Source organism: Antechinus flavipes, chromosome 2 (genome assembly GCF_016432865.1).
Source record: "Antechinus flavipes isolate AdamAnt ecotype Samford, QLD, Australia chromosome 2, AdamAnt_v2, whole genome shotgun sequence".
NCBI lineage: Eukaryota > Metazoa > Chordata > Mammalia > Dasyuromorphia > Dasyuridae > Antechinus > Antechinus flavipes.
In genome coordinates, this window is record NC_067399.1 from 203,802,925 (window position 1) to 203,829,379 (window position 26,455).

At 34.8% G+C, this 26,455-nt stretch overlaps 1 protein-coding gene across 5 annotated transcripts in view; it reads right to left on the reverse strand.

The window, feature by feature from the left end:
* Window positions 1-26,455, reverse strand: part of KIDINS220 (kinase D interacting substrate 220) — a 176,562-nt gene that overhangs the window by 139,781 nt on the left and 10,326 nt on the right. For all 5 annotated transcript variants that reach the window (XM_051976080.1, XM_051976081.1, XM_051976079.1 and 2 more), the window contains exons 2-5: window positions 20,063-20,207; window positions 4,397-4,495; window positions 3,711-3,809; window positions 192-290 (exon numbers count right to left, since the gene is read on the reverse strand). In XM_051976080.1, the coding sequence (XP_051832040.1) occupies window positions 192-290; window positions 3,711-3,809; window positions 4,397-4,495; window positions 20,063-20,170 (405 nt within the window). In that variant the 5' untranslated portion in view covers window positions 20,171-20,207. The remainder of the gene's footprint in view (window positions 1-191; window positions 291-3,710; window positions 3,810-4,396; window positions 4,496-20,062; window positions 20,208-26,455) is intronic.

A 26,455-nucleotide genomic window follows, 5' to 3' on the forward strand; every position in this document is an offset into this window, starting at 1 on the left:
TAGTGTTCTCACTATTAATAATTTTTTGCAGTCTATTTTACAACTGTGATGAAAATTTTTTAAATGAAACAACTATTTCATCAACATTTATTTTTATGTAATAAACAGAAAAGAGAAACTTTAATCAATTTCTAGTACTACAGAGAAAAATAACTGTTTACTTTTACAGATGATTTTTAATGGAAGCTTACCAGTCCAGTGACATTTGGATTGGCGCCTTTTGAAAGGAGCAAGTCTACTACTTCTGTATGGCCTTTATAACATGCCCACATAAGAGCTGTCCATCCTCCCTAAAGAAAACAAAGAAAATTATAAAAACCTTTATTTTTTCCAGTTGAAATATTTATCATAAGCCCTTAGAACATGATATAAAATTACTTACATGTTTTAACTACCAATAATCCTAACAAAATCATGGTAAGAAGGGGTGGGAGAATAAAGAGCAGATGTAACACTATGTAGAAATGAAATTTATTTTTCTGAGGTCATCACAAAAGCAACAATAGTACAGGGAACAAGAATCACGTCTCCTGACAGGATTATAATCATCCTTGGGTTTTACAGATAATCGAATTTTGAGATAGAACAGTTCAATAACCAATTCAATAACTTTTTTAATAGATGAGAGAACAACATAGTGATATCATAAAAAGTACAACTCTGATTTGAACCCAAGTATCTTGACTCAAAACCTAGCATTCTTTCCATTATACCCCAATGCCTTTCTTTATTTTAGTTCCTTATAGTGCTGCTAATAAGCACTCCTCTATAGTTTTAAACTTGCAACAGAAAAAAGAAGGCTTTCTGGATTGATAGTTGTTTCTTCTCAATAAGTACTTGCTCACTGTACAGATGCATTACTGGTAGTGCTATCAATCCTTTCCTGAGAAATTATGCCATTTTGGAGGGCAGGGGAAGTGCTCAAGGCAACTGGAGTTAAGTAATTTATCCAACCATACAGCTAGTAAGTCTCAGTACCTGAGGTCATACTTGAACTCAGATCTTCCTGACTCCAGGGCCAGTACTCTATTTACTGCACCACCCAGCTATCCAGAAGCCATGTTATACTACATAAAACAATTTACCGTGGAATCCAAACATTCTGAAGATTACATGACATTACCATATATCAGTTACTAGAACACAATAGCTTTAGAATCTCTTCTTCCCATTCAGGGTAAGGTTTTAATAAGCCATGCTATTTATATCTTTGGAACAATCTCTTTAAAACTGACAGCCAAAAAAGAGATTCTAGCTAGGAGATTAAATTTATACAATTATTTATGAAGGGTCTATAATGTGCTGTCATAGATACAAAGACTCCTGTTACTCAGTGTTACTGAATGATACTGAGATTTAAGACTGTGGAGTAAGAGCAGACTGCCATGGCAAAAAGCCCTAGATCTCAAGAGACCTGGGTTCAAATCATAAATAATATTTCTTAACTGTAAGATCCTGATCAAATCATTTCAGTTCCCAGAGTTTTAGTTTACTCATCTATAAAATAACAAAAAGCAAATTTTTATGGTTTATATATACTAATGGTTAAGTGAACAGACTTATAGGCATTTCAATCATATATTACATTTAACAAATATTCAAATTTTTAATAACAGAATAAGAATGCAATATAAAATCCAAAAATATGAACATTAATCATTAAACAGATCACAAGGAAAACTGATAGAATACTAGTTATAAATTAATAAGAAAGCACAGTCACTTTTTACTATATTTGTCTCAACAGTTCATTCTGCATATTGCCTAACTCTGATTATATGCTTTATATATATGACCCTGCTCCATCTGGTAATAGTTTCAAACCATCAACTTCATCAGGCTACCATATCTCATACTGAACTTTAATTTAAAGAATATAATATGAATCTCAAACTCCCAAGGCCCTTTCCCCATAATGCAGCAATATTTTGTAACCTTCCTAGGTCAGAAACTGGCAAACTACCTGATATTTCTCAATCCAGTTATCTCTGGCTGACTGAAAAACAGAGTATCTTTTTTCAAAGGATATGGTAACATCTATGATAATTGGCTAAGATTAAGAAATCCAAGGTTAACTTCTTCCTAGTTCCTAGAAGTGTTGAATTTACCCAAATCTCAATTTGTATTATTTTTTCCTGGCACTTTTAACAGCATTAATTAGTCTGTTTAAAAAAGTCTTGTGTCATCACATAATAGCCTCTGTCAGTTGAGAAGCACAGTGACAGAGGTAGTATGGAAGTGTTTCTTTTGATGTCCCACATAAACAAGTATCCTTCTCATTTAAAGTGACACAGATCAGTTTTGCTCTGTGAATAAGCAGTCAGTGAATTAGGAGTCGCCTCGTGAGTACCATAAAAAAATTTTGAAGCTACCGCTATTAAGGTAATTATAACCCAGTCAGGTTTGAAGAATAACTACTACTTAAAACGATATCTCAGCCCTACTTCCAAGTTCTTCTCTACTCCTTCAGGGCTAACAAACTAGCATTCAGCCATGGAGCAAGGATACCATTATTTATTCTCCATTCAGTTGAAATCTTAGGTGATAATCATCAAGAGGCTATCCATAGCCAAGATTTAAATGCTATTGTGCTCCCATTTCCAAATTTTCCTTCCATGAAGCCATTTAAACAAATAGCCAGGTCTTCTGGCAAGGGTATATTTGATTCTGCTCCTCACTGTGTGGTTAAGAGAATGGTGGGACAGTCAACTCAGACAGCTGATGGCAGAAGCCTTCATTCCACTAGCCAGGTGGCTGCTGCCTCAAGTAGGAGCAGATTCATCCACTCTGTTTCATAGGGAGAGATGGCAGCTCAATAATGGCTCTGGAAGGAAGTTGTAGTCATCTCTTGGAATTGTTTTTAAAATTTTTTCTTTCCAAAAGTTTAAGGAAATTCTTGAGGACCAGTTAATTCTTAAGGTGGAAAGAGATGAAAGGAAAAGAGTAAAATTTTCTGCCAAAAAGCCAATGTGGACTTATCCATAAGTTCTAAGTCTGTGGCCATGTTGGTTACTTACTGTATCCATGGGAGAATGTGTGGCAAAGAACCCCAAGGCTTGCAAGTTAAGTACAGGCATTTTCTTCATATTACTAAAGTCCCCTGGATTTTGTATGTTAAAATGTACAATATGGACAGATACATGGTCTCTTTAATCCTGCTCCTGAGGCAGTGCAATCTCATGTTCTCCATCCAGGCTACCTCAAATACTTTCTTTTTATTCTTGACTTCATCCAGGACAGGCTACAATAGGAAATTATGTTCACTGTTGCTGTCGATAAGCATGAAGCCCTTTTGATTTCTATTGATGTGGTTATTTCTCATGCTTGACTGAAGAATCCTTTGGACAACATGGAGGGATAAACATTACTCAGGGATATGGGTCTACAATTGGAGGATAGATTCCTATTACCTTTTTGTAGTTTAATTATTAATAACTACCACTGCTTTGGGACCCAGTTGTGTGACACAGTAACAATAGTAGTTAAAATGTCCCTCTAGCATGGTCTTTTTTCACATCTAATATTTAATGCTACCTGGTGCTGGAACTATACTACTGCAGCATTTCAAAGATCTCATAATTTGATGGAAATAAATGGATTACACTGTGTATGGGTTACCTAAGTCACCAAAGACTGAAAGAAAAGTGGCATAGAAGAATCTATAACTCTAAATTCTATGTAATTAGCAAAATATTAGGAAATACACATACCATATCTTTATGTTCCAAATTAACATTGCATTTAAGCAGCTCCTTCACAATGGCTAGGTGACCTTCTTTTGCTGCTGATATAAGAGCTGTCCAGTTATCCTTAAAAACACACACATTTTATCATTTCAAAAATAACAAACTTCATTCAAAATGAAAAAAATATTTAAATCACATAAAAAATGAAGTGGATACTGCAATAGTTATTAGCATTGAAATGCAATTTCTCTGCCTATACAGATTTATCTGTATTTGTATCCTAAAATTATTCACCTAATAATTTTTAAATTATTTCATAACTGCTTGTTCTGCCATTTCACTAAATGCCTAAGAGAATATTAATTTAAGTAATCATTTACTACAACTAAAAATTAAAGACTATGTAATTATGCTGAAGAAAATGATTCACTATCTACTAAACTTCAGAGAAACTACAGAATAATTTATTTTAGACAATGAACAAAAACAATTGTCAGACAGTTTAAAACAAAGGAGATAAACTTTTTACTATAATTTCTTTTCATATGTGTAAATTCAAAAAAAGGTTTGAACAAAAAACTATAATTGACATGGTAGACATTTGTGTGAATAAAAATAAAATGTCAAAAATTTAAATATGAAGTTGTTGGGATTCTATTTAGCAAAAAGTAACAGAAAGGATTTGAATGAATAATGTTTTTCATGCATACCACATCTTCCAGATTGCAATTAGCTCCATTCTTAAGTAGTTCTTTTACTATCTCAAGATTGCCATTTTCAGCCGCTACCATCAATGGAGTCTGGCCACACTGGAATAAAAGAAAAATACATGGCTTGTCAAGAAACCCATACATTTATTAAAATGTCAGCTCAAATACAACAGAAGTATAGGATTTTCATGAAGATAAGAATAAAATTCTAGCTGTCTGGATATTAGAATTTGATTTAGAAATATTATTTAAAACTTTTAATATTTCAATAACTTTGATTTCTTGATATAGCTATTCCCAACATTTTTACAGTCAAAGGTTCTGATAAAGGCCTCATTTCCAAAATATATAGAGAATTGACTCTAATTTATAAGAAATCAAGCCATTCTCCAATTGATAAATGGTCAAAGGATATTAACAGACAATTCTCAGACGAAGAAATTAAAACTATTTATTGCCATATGAAAAGATGCTCCAAGTCATTATTAATCAGAGAAATGCAAATTAAGACAACTCTGAGATACCACTACACACCTGTCAGATTGGCTAGAATGACAGGGAAAGATAATGCGGAATGTTGGAGGGGATGTGGGAAAACAGGGACACTGATACATTGTGGAATTGTGAACACATCCAGCCATTCTGGAGAGTAATTTGGAATTATGCTCAAAAAGTTATCAAACTGTGCATCCCCTTTGATCCAGCAGTGTCTCTACTGGGCTTATACCCCAAAGAGATACTAAAGAAAGGAAAGGGACCTGCATGTGCCAAAATGTTTGTAGCAGCCCTGTTTGTAGTGGCTAGAAGCTGGAAAATAAATGGATGTCCATCAATTGGGGAATGGTTGAGTAAATTGTGGTATATGAACATTATGGAATATTATTGTTCTGTAAGGAATGACCAGCAGGATGAATACAGAGAGGACTGGCGAGACTTACATGAACTGATGCTAAGTGAAATGAGCAGAACCAGGAGATCATTATATACCTCAACAATGATACTGTTTGAGGATATATTCTGATGGAAGTGGATCTCTTCGATAAAGAGAGCTAATTCAGTTTCAATTGACCAAGGATGGACAGAAGCAGCTACACCCAAAGAAAGAACACTGGGAAATGAATGTAAACTGCTTGCATTTTTGTTTTTCTTCCCGGGTTATTTATACCTTCTGAATCCAATTCTTCCTGTGCAACAAGAGAAGTGTTCGGTTCTGCAAACATATATGTATCTAGGACATACTGTGACATATTTAACATGTATAGGACTGCTTGCCATCTGGAGGGGGGGTAGAGAAAGGGAGGGGAAAAGTCAGAACAGAAGTGAGTGCAAGGGATAATGCTATAAAAAATCACCCTGCATTCTGTCAATAAAAAGTTGTTTAAAAAAAAAAAAAAGATATAGCTATTCCCTCTACTAAGGTATATTGCAATCCTTCCATGACTAGATCAGCTGGCCTTTCATAGTTGCTGTAATTGAAAAATATATCACCCTAATCTTTAGTTAATTCCTTACAACAAAATAAACCTGATTCAAAACCCTCAGACCTATTTCACATAAATTGATACTTAGCTTTGTTTCACCCATTCTGTATTTATTTATTCAAGTGATATTCTGAGCCCAACAATTGTGCTTCCCATTTTATTTTATTTTATTAGATTTAATTCATCATTCTAACTATCATCTCATGATCAATAGATTAGTTTTATCTTTAAGTCCCCTGAAAACTTGGAGGTGCAACATCTATGACTTAAGCTAAGTCATTTGTGAACATTTTTAATGAGTGCTGAAGACAGATCATTGTGGCACTCAAAAGCTCTCTGTCCAAAAATGTAATGGGCTGAGTCTTGAATTGATGCACTGAGGTCCCAAGCACATGAAGCTAAATAGTAATTGGACATACTCTATTAATATATATGCTTGGAGAAAGAATGGCCCCCACCCACTCTTTGTGCAAGTCCTGATGCGTTGTATAGGAAATGACGTTTTTGGTGGGTGGAGGAGGGGAGTGGAAAGAGAAGTGGAAAGAGAGACTGCTGGCTGGCATCTTGTCACAGCTGCTCGCATTGCTATCGCGGCGGCCCTTCATCTCCGATCCCCTTTGCTAGCTGGCTTCTTGTCACAGCTGCCCATATTGCTATCTCAATCCTTCTTCACCTCTACTGAGAATAAAGTTTGAAGATTTTTCCCTTAACCTGAATTCCTGACTCTGGGTGATTTTAAGTACGCGATCATCACATTTGGTGCCAAGTGTGGGAACCAAGGACCCTACTTTCACTGAAGAAGTCTCCAGGGACCAGGAACTTAGGTGAGTATAATAGACTAAATTAGTAACCTTTTTTTGGCAGAAATGGGACAGATCCTAGCTGAAGATTCTCCCTCCCCCATCCCCACCCCCACCCAGGAGTGGTGCTATAGAAAGCCTGCTTAAGCTGATAGAAGATCAAGGGCTACTTATAACTTGGGAACAGACAGATAGACTTCTGGGAACATTAAAACACACCTCCTCTTGGTTCTTAGAGGAAGAGCAAATCTCTCCAGATAATTGGACATTAATTGGGCAACAGCTCTCCATATATCACAATGAAAACGGTCTCATTCAATTTCCATTGAGGCATTCTATTTATACAATATAATACAGTTGGCCTTAAGAGACCATATAAGTTACAGAAGAAAAGGAAAAGGGTCTAGGAATAGCCAATGGGGAAGCCTGAGATAAAGGAGGAAGATAAGGAACAGATTAATGACCATATCCCCACAGGGCATGGAGACTTAAGTGAGGCTCAAGGGTGGGGTGAATCTGAGGCAGCTTCAGCCCCACCTAAGGAGCAGGTAATTGATTCCCCTCCATCAATTCCACCCTCCAGGATGGAGGGAGAAGGGGTAGTGGGGGGGGAGGGGGCAGTGACAGCACCAGCACCTTCCCCCCAGCATCCAGCACCTCCCCCTTTCCCCCCCCCCCACCCCCAGCATCCAGCCGCTCCTTTGACTAGATTGCAAAAGGGACTAATTAAGGCCAAAACGGAAGGGAGAAATGTATTGGAATTTCAACACCACATTTTTCCTGTAATTCAACAGTTTAATTCTTCAAGTCAAGAAAGTAGAAAATATCCTCCTTTTGATATAGAAATCCTCAAAGACCTGAAAAAAGCTTGCACTCTTTATGGGGCTACATCAGCTTATGTTAAGATGTTATTACAGAATTTGGCTTTTGAAATCTTAATCCCTAATGACTGGAAATCTATAGCAAGGGTATGCCTAGAACCTGGACAAAACTACTTGTGGCTTTCTGAATATAGTGAGCTCTGTAGGATACAAGCCTAACAAAATAGTCAAAGTGGAGTTCGTGCTACAATCACCTGTGACCTACTAACAGGTGTAGGTCCTTATGTAGATGTCGCAGTACAGATTAATTATTCTATAGCAGCATATGAGCAAATTGCTGCTAATGCTATCAAAGCGTGGGCTTCTCTCCACAATAAAGATGACAAGGGAGGGGCCTTCACAAAAATAACACAAGGGCCAAATGAACCCTTTGCTGACTTTCTGGGACGTTTGCAGACAGCTATCACAAGAACAAATGGAGAAAATCCAATAACAGACATTTTGATAAGGCAACTTGCTAAGGAAAATGCTAATGAGGTTTGCAAAAGAATTATACTAGGACTACACAAGGATGATCCTTTAGAGAAGAACATAAGGTGCTGTGCCACAGTGGGCACAAATGCTTATTACACCCAAACTATGTTGAATATGGAAAGACAGGGTTCTTCTTGGCAAAGGAATTCTAGAGAAACTCGTAGATGCTTTCAGTGTGGAAAAGTTGGACATTTGAGAGCTCATTGTAGATATGGAGATAGAATGAAAAGACAGACTGAGAGAATAAAACCCCAAACGCCATGTCCAAATGTAACCAAGGCTTTCACTGGACCTCTGAATGTAGACTGACCCAGAGAAATGAGAGACAGGGCCCAGCGCCAAGGTATCAATCAAAAGATAGGTGGGGCATGATAGCAACTGAGGTTACAGCCAGAGAGACTTTAGAAATTCAGGATTCTGATGTCATCAACCAACAGAAAAGCAATCAGGATTACAGTTGGGGAGATTACAGGCCTTTTAACACAACAGGGAAGTTGTCCAGTGCAAACAGTTCCACTATCTTTAGATAATCATCAGGTGATGTGGAGAGATCCAGAAAGTGGTAAATAGAAGGGAATTAGATAGGTTAACTGCTTGGGGAAGAGGGTTTGCTTATATTTTTACAGGAGGAGAAGGAATCAGATGGGTGCCAACAAACCATATTCGCCTTGTCCATCGCAGCGAGATAGAGCAGACCCTTGAAACGAAGGAGAAGACCCAAGAAATATTGGGTAGTTCTGTTGCTGACTGTGCTGATCATTGAAAGAGCGTGGCAGTTATGACATTTGACTCATGGACACAGAAAATTGTTGGACTTCAAAACCCTCAGGAATCATTGGATTCTCTGAGACAAGGTTGTTATAGAACTTGAAAACCCTCAGGAATCACTGGATTCTTTGAGACATAAGACTTGAAAGCCCTCAGGAATCATTGGATTCTCTGAGACATGATAAGATTGTTGTAGGACTTGAAAACCCTCAGGAATCATTGGATTCTCTGAGACATAAGATTGTTGTAGGACTTGAAAACCCTCAGGAATCACTGGATTCTTTGAGACATAAGACTTGAAACCCCTCAGGAATCATTGGATTTTCTGAGAAATGATAAGACTGTTACAGGACTTCAAAATCTGCTGGATCATTAGATTCCTTAACACATAAAAAGACTTTTGCAGGACTTCAAAAACTTGGGGGGATCATTGGATTCCCTGATATATGAAGCAATGGACAATAGATTGGTTTTGGACTATCTCTTGGCTGCTGAAGAAGGTGTATGTGTGACTGCTGTTTACATACTCTCCTTCTAGGACTTCTGGCAATCTTTTACAACACCATGTTGATTTATATTGCTTGTTATACCATTACTTGCGTGTACAATTCATGTTTGTTTCACCACATCAAGCCTGCACTGACTGTGCGGAGAGTCATCACTAATAGCCTCTGCATTGTTGCTATGTGCTTGTGTAATACTTCCCATGCTGATGGGTTTGTGCATAATAAGACCCTTCAACCCAGAAATCCGCTAGCAACCCCCACTTCTCTTTGGTGCTTTTCATCTCCCTTCCTGAGATGTCAGGGAGGGTGTGATCACCTCCCCTTGGGGGCTCTGACCTCCCTGAGGAGTCAGGGATGGCGTGACCACCTGTGTTCTAAAACAAAAGAAAGCGGGAGATGTAATGGGCTGAGGCTTGAGTTGATGCACAAGTTCCCAAGCACATGAGGCTAAATAGTAATTGGACCATACTCTATTAATATATAAACTTGGAGAAAGAATGGCCCCCGCCCACTCTTTGTGCAAGTCTTGATGTGTTGTATAGGAAATGACGATTTTGGTGGGTGGAGGCAGGGGAGTAGAAAGGGAAGCGGAAGGAGAGACTGCTGGCTGGTGTCTTGACACAGCTGCTCGCATTGCTATTGCGTTGGCCCTTCATCTCCGATCCCCTTCTGCTAGCTGGCTTCCTGTCGCAGCTGCCCATATTGCTTTCTTCACCTTTACTAAGAATAAAGATTGAAGATTTTTCCCTTAACCTGAATTCCTGACTCCAGGTGATTTTAAATACGCTGTCATCACACAAAAAAAATTACATTTTATTAATAACATCAATTCATTTTCTCTCTTCAATCCTCCATCCTATTAGAAGAGGAAAAAAAAGAAATAAAAAGAACTTCCTTGTAACAAATATGTACGGACAAACAAAACAAATTCCTTCAATGGCTTTACCTAAAAAAAGTTTTCTGTATCCTGAGTACATCACATCTCTGTCAGATGATAGGTAACGTGTTTCACCATCAATACTTTGGAATCATGATTGTTGTTATTATCAGAGTTTTTATGGCTTTCAGAGCTGTTTATTTTTAGTGCTATTCTTATAAACTGGTTTCCTGGTACTGCTCAATTCCCCTTTCTTCATCAGTTGATATAGGACTTCAAAATTGTATATTTTAATAATTATATTATAGTTTAAAGAGTTGTTCCTATTCTGTTCACTTCATTCTGTACTAGTTCACATAAGTCTTTCACTTTCATTCATTTTTCATAGTACAACTAAAGTCTATTACACTCATATATATATTGTAATTTGTTCAGCCATTACTCAACTGCATGTTTTTTTCAGTTTCTAATTTTTTGCCAGCATAAAAAGAGCTAATATTAATTTTTTGTACTTTTTTTTTCTTCCTTTTTTTGATCTCTTTGTGGTATAGGTCTAGCACTTGTATAGCTAGGTCAAAAGAAATAACATTACCTTTTTAAAAAAATTTAGTTTTATTTTCTTTTTTGTTCCATTTTAAGTTCCAAAGCTGTATCCCTCTCTCCCTCTCCACCACATATAGGGCGCCATTGATGTGTGTGTGTGTGTGTGTGTGTGTGTGTGTGTGTGTGTATGTGTGTGTGTGTGTGAATATATATTTGTGTGCACATGTAAAACCATACTATTCATACTTTTATTTATCAGTTCTTTTTTTGTGAGTAGATAGCATATTCCTTCATGGTTCCTATCTAGTGTATCTGAATATTTATAGAATAGTTTAATCATTCACAGTTATTCTTCAAACAATACAGCTGTTACTATATTCAACATTCTCTTGGTTCTGCTCATTTCACTCTTCATTAGTTTCATGCAAGCATTTCCATGTTTTTCTGAAAACAATCTGCTTATCATTTCTTATAAAATAGTAGTATTTCATCATAATCACATACCACATTACATTTTAATCACCATTCAAAGAGCTCTAAAACCAATTAATTTATCAGTCTACTTCTCTTCATCTCCATTTGGTGCTTTGTTACATTTCAGATATATAATACATAGAACATTCTCCTTATCTAGCAATCTAAGAACCTTGTCTAAATTAAATGAAGTTAGCCTGATAAGACTACTATTAAAGAGATAGCTTGTGGGCATTTACATTCTAGAATCCTTTGCCAGGAATCCAAATGAATACCAGTGGCTTATAATATAAAAACTCCACTTTCTTTTCTCATAAAAATCCATTCAGTCCTAGTCATGAAGTTCTTTTATTCTCCATAATTTTTGAAGAATAAATTATAGCTGCAAGTTATTACAAGTAAACCTGGTAAATACAGTCTAATCTGTATCCTAAAAGGTATCTTTTTTATGTTGCCAAAGACACTATCCTTCCCATCTTCCCTCACTTCACAGTATTTGTATTTTTTTTTAAGCCCAGACCTATCATTATCTTCAGTATACTCCTCCCTTTCATGGATGTACTGAATTTAATATTTTGGAGTTAAATCCACCTCTCTCCCTCTCTTTCCCCTCCCCCCCCCACACACATCTTATCCTTTAAGCTAGTTGATGTATTCTGATGTGATGCTTTATTTTCTATTTATTTCTGTCACCTAAAGAATTTATGTCTTTCAAATTCTAAATGATGTATATAGTAATATATGTGTATCAGATTTTTGGCCAAAGGAACTCTTCAAATTCCACCTCTAAATATGTAACTTGAGGCAACTTGATCTTCTGAAGCTGTTTTCCAATCAGTAAAATGAGGAGGAAGGAAAAACTGGTCTCTACTTTCACATTCTAATTCTATATTTCCTTATGTGTATGTTTTCAAAGGAGGTCATGTGTAGCATTAGCATCTGTCTGCTCAAATTAAAAACTGACAGGAAAGCAATTCTCCAGAAAGTAAATCAAGGGCTGGTGATGGCTTTTCATTTAATCTGACATGTCCATGAAGTTCAAATACTGTCCATCGAAGACTTAGAAAAAGTAGCATATGACAGCAAAATAGGCTGAAATTAGGGACTAAGTTAAAAATAACATGAAAAAGATAGCATTTAAACTCCAGATATTAAATCTCCTGTTTATGACACCAACAAATGAATCCAAAATCCATCCTAATTCAATGCAAGGTCCTTCATCAGCTATGAAGATTCCAGTAATAAGTGAATAAAAGTAGTTTATTATACGTATATATATATGTGTGTGTGTGTGTGTGTGTGTGTGTGTGTGTGTATCATTCATTGCTATCCTTTAAAAAAAAAATAGTATCTACTAATTTCAGGTATGTTTATGCTTTTAAGGGTTTCTGGAAATATCTTCTTTGAAAATATCTTCAGAAACAGTTTTCTAGACAAGAATTTTGGTTTTTACCATTTTATACTCACATTTGCTTTTTAAAAATCCAAAATAAGATTGCCCAGTATCTCAAATTACCCTACATTATTAATTAGATGGGGCACCCAGTAATTTTTGACAAAAAATTAAATACACCCTTGAAAGAATGAAGATTTTCCATATTCCAAAGGAAGTTCTACAGGTTCCTTGGAAAATTCCAAAACAGAGTCATAGAACCTACAGCAAATTTAAGTAATGCCAGCATTATTGGAATAAGTATATAACCTCTCAAAGTAATTAGCTATTTTTCCTTTATTTTAATCAATTTTTTTTCAATTAATAACTATTCTCTCCACTTTGGAAAGTGGAGAACCTTGAACATATGCTTAATTAAGCAAAACACATTCCTATGAGAGCTACATCCAAAAATTCATATCTCAAACTACAAACTAAGTCTATCACATCTCTATCAGGAGGTAGGTATTGCACCCTTATTAGTACTCTGGAATGGTCCATTTCAAAGAAGCTAACTTTAAAGGAGATAAGACTCATTTAGACAAAATTCTGATAAAAGGTTTAAAAAGTCACATACTTAATATATAAAAGTACATTCATATTGTCTCACTTGATTACTAAAATGATTCTGTATAAAATGCAATAAAAAAATTTCATTATGTGATTCTTACTAATGCAGGAAAGTGGATAAAATCATTTTTTGAAAGATTTTTTGGGGAAGGAGGATTCTGGGAAAATGATGGAATAAGTTGGTAAATTTCAAGTTCTCCTCAAATAGAACAAATTTGCACCTCAGCACAAATACGAGAGGAGTATCAAGAAGACTTGGAATAGAACAGGGGTCCTCTGGATACAACCTGAGAAGATTTGAAAAAAGAAGCCAGGCGGGATTAACCAGTCTGAAGCGCAAATACCTCCAGGCTAGCTCCCTAGAAACACCAAATGGGGAGCCCTGGGTGTGGCTGGAGCCTCCCCGACTGTTAGTGGAGTCAGGGTCAAAGACCCAGAAGACTAAGGGGACCTGGACTATTGGGAACACCAAGCCCAGCTGTGTTGCAGGGATGCTACTCTGGGTGAAAAAGAATCAGCACCTATGAGAACAGGGGCAGCAGGGCAGGGGCACTGCTAGCTGTGGACACTTGCTGGAGAGTGAAGCTCTTAGTTTGGGTTCCTGATTAGAGGAGAGAGCTGAAGGGAAGCTAGAGGGACCATTCCTCACCCCAAAATTAGAGGTACTTAACACAAATATATCTTATTTTTTTAAATGAACCATCAAAAAAGAAAGAACCCAACCACAGATACTTAATATGGGAACAGGGAAGATATTCAGATGAGGATATCTCATCAAAAAGAGCTTCTTCTACCCCAAAGAGGAACATAAAATGGCTCCCTGCCCAGAGATAATTTAAGAAAAACTCAAAAAAGAATTTAAAAATCAAATGAGAGACACTGAGAAAAAACTAAAAAATGAATAAATAAAAACCACCCAAGAAAAATAAGATTATGAAAAAAAAATTAACCAACCAGAAAAGGAAATAGAGTCTCAAATACAAAAATAATTATTTGAAAATTATAATTGGGGTAGGGGAAACTATGAGAGCTGTCAACCAAATCCGAACTTAATAGAAAATTTAACATATGAGAGTCACTATCAAAGATCAATTTCAAGGAATTCAACATGGACAAATTGTTTATTTTTAATGGAAAATGTATAGTATGTTTAAGATTTACATCAACAACAGAGCAGTTCAAAACAAAAGTAAAAATAGTAATTATGTCATACAAATGAGGTGTAGGCATTAAAGGGGAAAGGGCTCCTAGTTCTGAAAACCTACTCACATCAAGGGAATGGATTAAATAGGCAACATTACTCATATAACATGAAGGGGGTAGCACCCTCCAAAATCTATAAAGAAGGGGATCAGACACTTAATACTTCTTAGCTGTGTGACCCTAGGCAAGTCACTTAACCCCAAATGAGGAGAAGGAAGATGAGGAGGAAGAAAAAGAGGAGGAAGAGGAAGAGGACAACAAGGAAGAAAAGGAGGAGAAAAAGGAAGAGGAAGAGGAGGAGGAGCAAAAGAAGGAGGAAGAAGAGAAGGAGAAGAAAAGGAGGAGGAGAAGAGTAGGAGTAAGAGGAGAAGAGGAGGAAGAGGAAGGAAAGAAGAGAAGAACAAGAACAAGAAGAACAGAAGAACAAGAAGAAATAAGGGGAGAGAGATGGGTTGGTAGAGAAGCAAAGAGTGAGGGGAAAACAAGGGAGGGATCCATGGGTGGAGAAGGGGGGGTTAAATTATATCAAGGAGCAGAATTAAAGCAAAGAGTTAACAGGAATAGGAAAGATAAGTAAGTATGTGTGTATGTGTATGTATAAATCTTCATATGTATATATAAATATATCCTTTCTTAACTATAGCCTGCTTGGGGTAGGAGAAAGAGGAGGGTGAAAGAAGATGAAAGTGAGAAAAAGAATAAAGTAAAAAAAAAGTGCCCAGCAGAGAACAAAAGCACAATTTATAAGTTAAAAAAAAAAAAAAAAAAGGAGGATACCCATGAATATAATTTCTTCTACTAATATATATACTTTCTTAAACTAGTACTTTGTTGTTAGCTGGGCACATGAAAATGTTCTCTTTTGTTTTGTTTCATTTTGTTTGGGATTCCTTTTCTATTTTCCTTTTTTCTTATCCTGTTTTTTTAATTATTTTTTTAAAGAGATTTTCAGAGAAGCTAGGTAGCACAGTGAATAGAGCACCAGCCCTGAAGTCAGGAGGACCCGATTTCAAGTCTGATCTCAGACACTTAATACTGCCTAGCTGTGTGACCCTAGGCAAGTCACTTAACCCCAATTGCCTCAGCAACAGAAAGAAAAAAAGAGAGAAAGAAAAAGATTTTCATCAAGAATTAAAACAAAAAAAAAATTCTGCTTTCTAGTAAACACTCAGAAAAATTCCATTAGCTGGCGCATTTAACAATTTTACTGTGTTTCAATTCAGTCATATATGTACTAGATGTTATACAGGAGGGTATTCCTCTTCAGAAAGAAAAAACAAAATTGCCTAAGTACTTTACTCAGGCTACTAAAAGGTGAAGAATATGAAAGAAGTATTTTTAGACTTCTGTGAAAATAAAATAACACTTCAGCAGTTAAAGAATCAAAATACTTGACAGTATTTCCCTAAACTTCAGAGGAAGTAACCAAACAATCTAGATAAATGCAAGTTTATTCTATTTTCATCAAATTTAATTAGATGTACTCATTCCCTGACTAGATTTGATATTCATTTATATTCATTAAAGCAATATTTTATGCATACTCCTATGCTATATACTATTCATTATAGTCACTTAACCCCAAATGCCTCAGCAAAATTACCTTACCTTATGGCAATAAAACTAAAAAGCTTTTTTAAAATGTCTACTGATATCATTTTTTTCTTTTCCAAATGAAGTGATTTGTTCCAATTCATTTTGACTATGAAAACAGCTATGAAGTAGAATTTAATTCCTTTATCTTCCAAAGAAGAAATCTATTTACAATTTGCTATTCTAAATAAAAATGTCTATAAAAGAATTTTATTTCAAATTTCACAGTGGGTCAGCAGGCACTGAGTAAATGTTTACTGAATTCAAATGACGATCAAAGGTTTCTAATAAAAAGATTTTTAAAATTAGCCCTTTTCAAAGTCAGGAATCATATGAGCAAAACTATAAAATACTTTCCACACAAATAGAGTCAGATTTAAATAATTGGAAAAAGATTAACTGCTCTTGGATAAGACAAGTGAATATAATAAAGATGACAATACTCCCTAAACTAATCTATTTATTTAGTGCTATACCAATCAGACTTCCAAGAAACTATTGTACTGACCTAGAAAAAATAACAACAAAATTCATCTGGAAGAACAAAAGGTCAAAAATTTCAAGGGAACTAATGAAAAGAAAATCAAATGAAGATGGCCTAGCTGTACCTGATCTAAAACTATATTATAAAGCAGTGGTCACCAAAACCATTTGGTATTGGCTAAAAAATAGAGTAGTCCATCAGTGGAATATATTAGGTTCACAGAACAAAACAGTCAATAACTATAGCAATCTAATGTTTGACAAACCCAGAGACCCCAGCTTTTGGAACAAGAAAATTCATTATTTGACAAAAACTGCTAGGAAAATTGGAAACTTATATAGCAGACACTAGGCATTGACCTACACCTAACACTGTATACCAAGATAAGGTTGAAATGGGTTCATAATCTAGACATAAAGAATATTATGAACAAATTAGAAGAACATAGGATAGTTTATCTTTCAAACCTGTGGAGGAAGAAGGAATTTGTGACCAAAGAACTAGAAATCATTATTCATCACAAAATAGATAATTTTGGTTATATCAAATTGAAAAGCTTTTGAACCAACAAAACTAATGCAGACAAGATTAGAAGGGAAACAATAAACTGGGAACACATTTTTACAGTCAAAGGTTCTGATAAATGCCTCATTTCCAAAATATATAGAAAATTTACTCCAATTTATAAGAAACCAAGCCATTCTCCAATTGATAAATGGTCACAGGATATAAACAGACAATTTTCAGGCGAAGAAATTGAAACGATTTCTAATCATATGAAAAGGTGTTCCAAATCAGTATTGATCAGAGAAATGCAAATTAAGACAACTTTGAGATCCCACTACACACCTGTCAGATTGGCTAAGATGATGAAGAAGGTTGGAGGGAATGTGGGAAAACTGGGACACTGATACACTGTTGGTGGAATTGTGAATAGATCCAACCATTCTGGAGAACGGTTTGGAACTACGCTCAAAAAGCTATCAAACTGTGCATACCCTTTGATTCAACAGTGTTTCTATTGGGCTTATATCCCAAAGAGATACTAAAGAAGGGAAAGGGACCTGTATGTGCCAAAATGTTTGTGGCAGCCCTGTTTGTAGTGGCTAGAAGCTGGAAATTGAATGGATTCCCATCAATTGGAGAATGGCTGGGTAAATTGTGGTATATGAATGTTATGGAATATTATTGCTTTGTAAGAAATGACCAACAGGATGATTTCAGAGAAGCCTGGAGAGACTTACATGAACTGATGCTGAGGGAAATGAGCAGAACCAAGAGATCATTATACACAGCAACAACAAGATTATATGATGAACAACTCTGATGATCAGCAATGAAATATTCAGACCAGTTCCAATTGTTCAATAATGAAGAGAGCCATCTACACCCAGAGAGAATTATAAGAACTGAGTGTGGACCACAACATAACATTTTCACTCCTTCTGTAATTGTTTGCTTGCATTTTTGTTTTCCTTCTCAGTTTTTTTTTCTTTTCTAGATCTGATTTTTCTTGTGCAGCAAGATAACTGTATAATTATGTGTGTGTGTGTGTGTGTGTGTATATATATATATATATCTTGGATTTAACATATAATTTAACAAATTTAACATATTGGACCACCCGCCATCTAGGGGAGAGGATGGAGGGAAAGAAGGGAAAATTTGGAACAGAAGATTTTGCAAGGGTCAATGGTGAAAAAATTACCCACTCATATGTTTCATAAATAAAAAGCTATAATAAAAAAATTAAAATTAAAAAAAGAAAAAAATTAGCCCTTTTCTAAGATGCCTCACTAAAATACTTCATTTCAATATTAAACATGTGATAGGTATTATTAGTTCATTCCATTTTTAATTCAATATGGTCACTTAGTAAGAGAGATATCATAATAATATGATTTAAAAGAGCTGGAAGAAAGAAATGCCGAACAGCATAACCCTTCTCAATCATAGTGAATTTGTTTAAATAAACAGACAATAGTCACATAGGTCAGGGAATCAGCATGGATGTGTAATAATCTCCATCACTGGAAGGAATACCCATAAGGAAGAACACATATCCAGTGATGAATAATCACCAACTGACTAATTAATATTGACTACAATCCTCTAAAATCTCCCAATCTTTTTTGAACATTAATTTATATTCCATTTTGTTTTCACAAAGCTAATTTTTTAACCCAAGTGTAAAACGTTTATATTTATCCCTATTCAATTTTGTCTTTTTAATTCAATCTAATGTTCAATCTAGTTGATATCTTTTTGGATGCTGACTGTGATCTAATGTATCAGCTATCATTCCTATCCTTTATCCTTTATCCTTTATTATCATTGAAAATCTGATAAGCCATATATACTTTATCCAAGTAATCAATAAAATTGTTAAACCCAAATATCTTCTAAACTGACATTGAACTAGTAATGATTCCTATTTGATTTTGGACAAACAATGAATCAACAATCATTTGTTACATTCCCATTATATACGAAATAGTTTGAAGATACAGAGGTTTAAAGGGAAAAAAAAAAAAAACTAAAATATCTCTGCTATCAAAGAGTTTACATCTATCAGAGGAGACAATATGTACCTATAAAAACATAAAGAAACACAAGACATTTAAAGAGAAGAGCATTAGGAATTGGGGTATTAAGGAAAGGTGTTCTGTAAAACGTGTTACTTGAGCTATATTTTAAAGGAAGTGAGGGATTCTAAGGCAAAGTTGATGAGGTACTGCATTTCCAGACATGAAGAGATGGCCAGTGAGAATTCTAATTTAATTTTAATTTAATTTTAATTCTTAATTTCTACTAAACTGTTTTCCAGTGTTTCCATCAGTTCTAAAGAAAAAAGTTCTTCCCTCATTAGTGTATTTTTAGGTTCATCAAATAGTTGCTGTGTTCAAATGTTTCTGGGTCTTGCTTAACCTTTTCTATTTTTTTTTAAACATGTATCTCAATAGTTTTTATGATTAATTTCTATTTTTTTTAACATGTATCTCAATAGTTTATATGATTAGTTGCTGTTGTGTTCAGTTGTTTTCAGTTGTATCTAACTCTTTGTGACTCTATTTGAGGTCTTCTTGGCAAAGATACTGGAGAGTTTGCCATTTCCTTCTCCAGCTCATTTTACAGAAACTGAGACAAAAACTGAAAAAAATCTGTTAACAAATTTCTCTGAAAGGGTCTCATATCCAGAAATAAAAGTAATTGTTTACAATTTTATAAGTCAGGAAGTAATTTCCCCAATGGATAAATGGTCAAAGGATAGGAATTGGCAGTTATTAAAAAAAGAAATTCAAGCTCTCAAAAATCATGTAGGAAAAAAATGTTCTAAATTATAGACAATTGCAGAATGCACATTAAAGCATTTCACACCAATTACAGTGACAAAAATGACGAGAACATGATAAATGTTGGAAAAGCTGTATACTTGTTTTCTGACATAGTGATAGAAATATATTTTTTAAAAACAGTTGTTATTTGAAAAATAAAAAGAATAAAATATGTTTAAATGAAATGCAGAATTTACATTTTCAATTAAATGAACCATCTACAAGATTCTGCTTCCTTGTCTTACCTCATTTCTCTCATCCACATCCTTGCATTTTTCTAGAAATGCTTTTAGGCCAGGAATGTTTTCCTCTTCTACATAAGTAAGAAGACTATCACTCAAAAGGTTTGCCATCTTCACAGAAAAGCTTCAGTTAGCTATCTTTCAGTACCTATTTAAAAAAAATAAAATATATTTAAAATCACTATTAGAAAGCAAAATCAAAAAATGGGTATTAAAAGTCATCTATAAATCTAAACCTTCTAAAAACAATATATCATTTTAGATCAGTTCTTTTTATTTAATGTTAGCAAGCAATATCTTTAATAGAAATCCTATAATTAAGTCACTAATTCATATTTCTTTTTTAGGTTTCCAAATCTATACTTGTGTCTTGAGACCTTCACCAAAGTATCCCACAGTTTCTAATCACATCATAAATCCTCAAAATGAACTTATATTCATTTATCATCATCACATAGTCTTTTGTTACTAATCAAAACTCTTAATGCTAAAAGCCAAGAGCATATATATTCTTACAGATGAAATAAGAATCTATGTGAAGCTCTTTACAAACCTTAATGTAATAATTATCACATGGCACATGAATAAATGGAACATTTAGGGTTTTAATCATTATTTCTTAACACTCATGTTCACAGAATACTTAGAATACTTTAATAAATCTTTGTATTGCTCATTTTAAAATGAGTTATTTGTAAAGCTTCTATTAGCCTGCCTTTTGTTTTCTTGCTCTTCTTCTTTTTTTTCCTTTAGAATAATTCTTGTTGCTGCTGCCTGCATAGTTTTTCAGGCACTCTAATCCTCTGAATCTATTTGCTACCTCTATTTCATATTCATAAGGTATATTCTAAAGTCATACTATATTGTCTGAGGGTTTTCTCCACTTTCTTCAATTTAGGGTTAGAATCTAGTTCAATTTAGGAAGAAGTCATGATCTGAGCCACATTTGCTCCAGGTCTTGTTTTAACTAATTGATTAGAGTCTCTCCACCTTTGGCTGCAAAGTATATCACATATCTCAATTGTATATTGACCACCTGGCGACATCCTATATCCTATATGGCGACATATAGATTTGGCCTTTGGGATACGGAAAAAGAGTAGTTATCTTGACAAAACTCTAATAATCTCTACCTTACATCATTTTGTACCCCAAGGTCAAACTTGCCTGTTATTCCAATTATCATTTTATTTCTTGCAATAGTATTCCCAATACCATATGATGAATGTGATATCTTTTTATGGTATTATTTCTCAGTGTTGTAGGTCTTCAAAGAATTGATCAGCTTTGACATCAGTGTTTAGAAGATAAGCTTGGTAATACTGATATTGAAGTTCGCTTTAGAATCAAACAACATTCAGTCATCTTTGAGCCTAAACCATACTGGTTTTATTGACTATCAAAGGCTACTCCACACTTCTAGTCTTGCCCACAACAGTATATGTAGGGATCACCTGGATTAAATTCACCCATTCACATCCACTGCAGTTCACTGACACCCAGGATACTGACGTGTAATCTCCTCATTTCCTGTGTGATCACATTTGGCTTACTGGGGTTCACAGTTGTTGTATTCCAGGTTCCTAAACAATCTTGATCTTTCCTTTTATCACCAGATAAATTTGTGGCCAGACATCTTGACTAATGAAGTCAAATAAACCTTAGAAAGTATTGCTAACAATAAGGCTAGTGGAGGTGATGGAATTTCAGCTGAGCTATTTAAAATTATAAAAGATGAGCTTCTTAGGTGCAGCCAAGATGGCAGAGAGGACACATGCTTCTTTTTGATCTTCTCCCAGGACCCTCAACTAATTACCAAATTCAGTCTCTGAATTAGTTCTAGACTGGCAGAATTCACAAATATTGGGAGTGCAACAAATTACCAGCAGAAGATAATTCGAAGATCGCCAGAAAAGGTCTGTTTTGCTCGGGTGCAGGCAGGGGAGGAGGCCAGGCACAGTCACGGAGGCCGGCACACTCTGTGCAGAATGGGGGTAGGGTGCGGTCAGAGAATCTACAGGGAGGATTCTACCACAGTGGGGGCCACTTTGCTCTGGTTGAAAGCCAGCAGATCAGCAGAGAATTTATAAAACATCCAACACAAACACGAAAGGTAACGAGAGAACCCCAAAGTGCCGTCTCATGGGACCTGGCCACACCCACCCAGCACCAGGAGTGACTCAGTGCGATCCCAGCACAGCCCCTGCTGTTTCAATGCAGCTTGTAGAGGAAGCTTGGAAAAACTCCCCTGCCCTAAAAGCAGATCCCAATGTTTTTTAAAAAATGAGTAAAAAGGCAAAGAGAACTCTAACTATAGAGAGTTTCTTTGGGGAAAGAGAAAAACAGATTTCAAACCCTGAGGAAACAAAAGCAGATTGCCTCCAGATGAAGCCCAAAGTGTGATATAATCTGCTCCCCACCACACAAGGCTCTCCTAGAAGAAATTACAAAGGATATTAAGAGAGCTAGAAGAAAAATGGGGAAAGTAAAGGAAAAAATGCAAGAGGGTTTAGAAAAGGCACGTAACTCATTAAAAGATAGATTTGACAAAATGGAAAAAGAAAACAACTCCCTGAAAAACAGAATCTGTGAAATGGAAAAGGTAAATAACTCCCAGGAAAACAAAATTTGTGAATTAGAAAAGGTAAATAACTCCTAGAAAAAGAGTTTATGAAGTGGAAAAAGAAAATAACTCCTTAAAAAACAGAATTTGTGAAATGGGAAAAAATCCATAGAACAAAACTCATTTGAACACTCAATTGGACAAATACAAAAAGAAGTAAAAAAAAAAAAAAATGAAGAAAATAATTCACTAAAAATCAGAATTGAACAAATGGAAATGAATGACTCAAAGAGACATCAAGAATCAGTCAAACAAAACCAAAAAACAAAAAATGAAAAAATAGAAAACAATGTAAAATATCTACTTGGGAAATCTAGGAGAGACAATCTAAGGATTACTGGACTCCCTGAAAACCATGATAAAAAAAAAAGAGCCTATACACTATTTTTCAGGAAATCATCAAAGAGAACTGCCCTGCTGTCACAGAATCAGAAGGTAAAATAGCCTTTGAAAGAATCCACAAAATACCTCCTGAAAGAGACCCCAAAATTAAAACCCCAAGAAATATTGTGGCTAAATTTCATAACTATCACACCAGGGAAAAAAATATTACAAGCAGCCAGAAAAAAAAAAAAAAAAAAAAAAAAAAAAAAAACCAATTCAAATACCAAGGAGCCACAATAAGAATCACCCAGGATCTAGCAGATTCCATCTTAAAGGATCAAAGGGCCTGGAATCTGATATTCCAAAAGGCAAAGAAACTTGGATTACAGGAAGAATAAACTACCCAGCTACACTGAGGATTTTCTTCCAGAGAAGAAGATGGCATTCAATGAAATATATTATCTGTATTTCTGTTATAATATAAAAAAGGAACTAGAGGAGGAAAGGGGATTGAACCAGAAAAGGGGGAAAGTGGAGATAAAATGAGGGAAATTACATCTCAGGAAAGTCAAAGGAAACCTATTATATTTGAGGGAAAGAAGGGACTAGGATGAACATTGTGTGAATCTTACTCTCATCAGATATGGCTCAAAGAGAAAATATTAGACATATCTGGTTTACAGATAAATTTCTCTCATCCTATTGAAATGTAAGTAAAGTGAAAGGGGAAAGGGGAAAAGGGAAAGGGTAGGCTAAATAGAAGGGAATACAGAAATAGCAGGGGAAAGGTATAAGAAAGGGGGAGGGACTCTAAGGGGGAGGAAGGAATTCTAAAGAGGGGGGGCAAGTGGTGCTCATAAGTTTAATACTGGGGAGGAGGGTAAGGGAGAAAGGAAAGAGAAAAGCATTATCTGGGGATAATAAGATAGCAGGAAATACAGAATTAATAGTTTTAATCATAAATATGAATAGAGTGAAGTCTCCCATAAAGCAGAAGAGGATAGGAGACTGGATTAAAAGCCAGAATCCCTCAATATGTTGTTCACAAGAAGCACATTTAAAGCAGGGAGATACATATAGAGTAAAGGTAAAAGGCTGAAACAGAATCTATTATGCTTCAGGTGAAGTAAAAAAAACAGGGGTAGCTATCCTGATCTCAGATAAAGCAAAAGCAAAAATTGATCTAATTAAAAGAGATAAGGAAGGAAACTATTTCTTGCTAAAGGTTACCACAGATAATGAAGCTATATCAATACTAAACATATATGCACCAATTGGTGTAGCATCTAACTTGCTAAAGGAGAAGTTTAGAGAGCTGCAAGAAGAAACAGACAACAAAACTATAATAGTGGAAGATCTCAACCTTGCACTCTCAGAACTATATAAATAAAACTACAACATAAATAAGAAGCTAAGAAGGTAAATAGAATACTAGAAAAATTAGGTATGATAGATTTTTGGAGAAAACTGAATGGAGACAGAAAGGAGAACACTTTCTTCTCGGCAACCCATGGAACCTATACAAAAATTGATGACATATTAGGACATAAAGACCTCAAAATCAAGTTTTTGTCAGATCACGTTGCAATAAAAATTACATTCAATAAAAGGCCAGGGGAAAATAGACCCGAAAGTAATTAGAAATTAAACAATCTCAACCTAAAGAATGAATAGGTAAAACAGCAAATTATAGACACAACTAATAATTTCATCCAAGAGAATGACAATAATGAGACAACATACCAAAATTTGTGGGATGCAGTCAAAGTGGTATTAATGGGGGAAATTTCATAATTCTTTAGAGGTTTACTTGCATAAAATTGAGAAAGAGAAGATCAATGAACTGGGCTTGTAACCTACAAAAGCTAGAAAAAGAGCAAATTAAAAAAAACCCCAAATACTAAACTTGAAATTCTAAAAATAAAAGGAGAGATTAATAAAATTGAAAGTAAAAAAAAAAAAAAAACAACAACAACTATTGAATTAATAAATAAAACTAAGAGTTGGTTTTACGAAAAAAATCCTCTAGAGATATGAAATTTCCCCTTATTACCACTTTGGCTGCATCCCATACATTTTGGTATGATGTCTCATTATTATCGTTTTCTTGAGTGAAGTTATTAATTATGTCTATGATTTGCTGTTTCACCCAATCATTCTCTAGTATGAGATTATTTAGTTTCCAATTATTTTTTGGTCTACTTTTCCCTGGCTTTTTATGAAAACAATCCAACAAAATAGATAAAACAATTGGTAGATTTGATTAGAAAATGGGAAGAGGAAAATCAAATTGTAAGTCTTACAAATAAAAAGGGAGAACTTTCCACTAATGAAGAGGAAATTAGAACATTAATTAGGAATTACTTTGTCCAACTTTATGCCAATAAATTTGATAACCTAAGTGAAATGGAGGAATACCTACAAAAATATAGATTGCCCAGATTAACAGAGGGGGAAGTAAATTGTTTAAATAGTCCCATTTTAGAAAAAAAAAAATAGAACAAGCTATTAATCAACTCCCTTAAAAAAAAAACTCCCCAGTACCAAATGGACATTTAAAGAACAATTAACTCCAATACTATATAAACTACTTGAAAAAAATAGGAAATGAAGGACTCCGACCAAATTCCTCTTATGACATAGACAAGGTACTGATACTAAAACCAGGTAGGATGAAAACAGAGAAAGAAAATTATACACCAATCTCCATAATGAATTTTGATGCAAAAATCTTAAATAATATATTAGCAAAGATATTACAGAAAGTCATCCCCATCATGACCAAGTAGGTTTTATATCAGAAAGCAGGTCTGGTTCAATATTAGGAAAACTATTAGCATAATTGACTATATCAGTAACCAAATTAACAAAAATCATATGATTATCTCAATAGATGCAGAAAAAGCATTTGATAAAATCCAACACCCATTCCTATTAAAAACACTAGAGAATATAGGAATAAATGGACTTTTCCTTAAAATAGTAGCATCTATTTAAAACCACCAGCAAGCAGCATGTAATGGAGATAAACTAGAACCATTCCCAATAAGATCAGGATTGAAACAAGGTTACCCATTATCACCATTACTATTCAATATTATATTAGAAATGCTAGCTTTGGCAATAAGAGATGAAAAAGATATTAAAGGAATTAGAGTAGGTAACGAGGAAACCAAATTATCACTCTTTGTAGATGATATGATGATAAATATAGAGAACCCCAGAGAATCAACTAAAAAGCTATTAGAAATAATCCGCAAAGTTGCAGGATACAAAATAAATCTACATAAATCATCAGCATTTTTATACATAACTAACAACATCCAATAGCAAGAGATACAAAGAGAAGTTGCATTTGAAATAACCATTAATAGTATAAAATATTTGGGAATCTATTTGCCGAGGGAAAGTCAGGAATTACATGAGCAAAACTACAAAACAATTTCTAC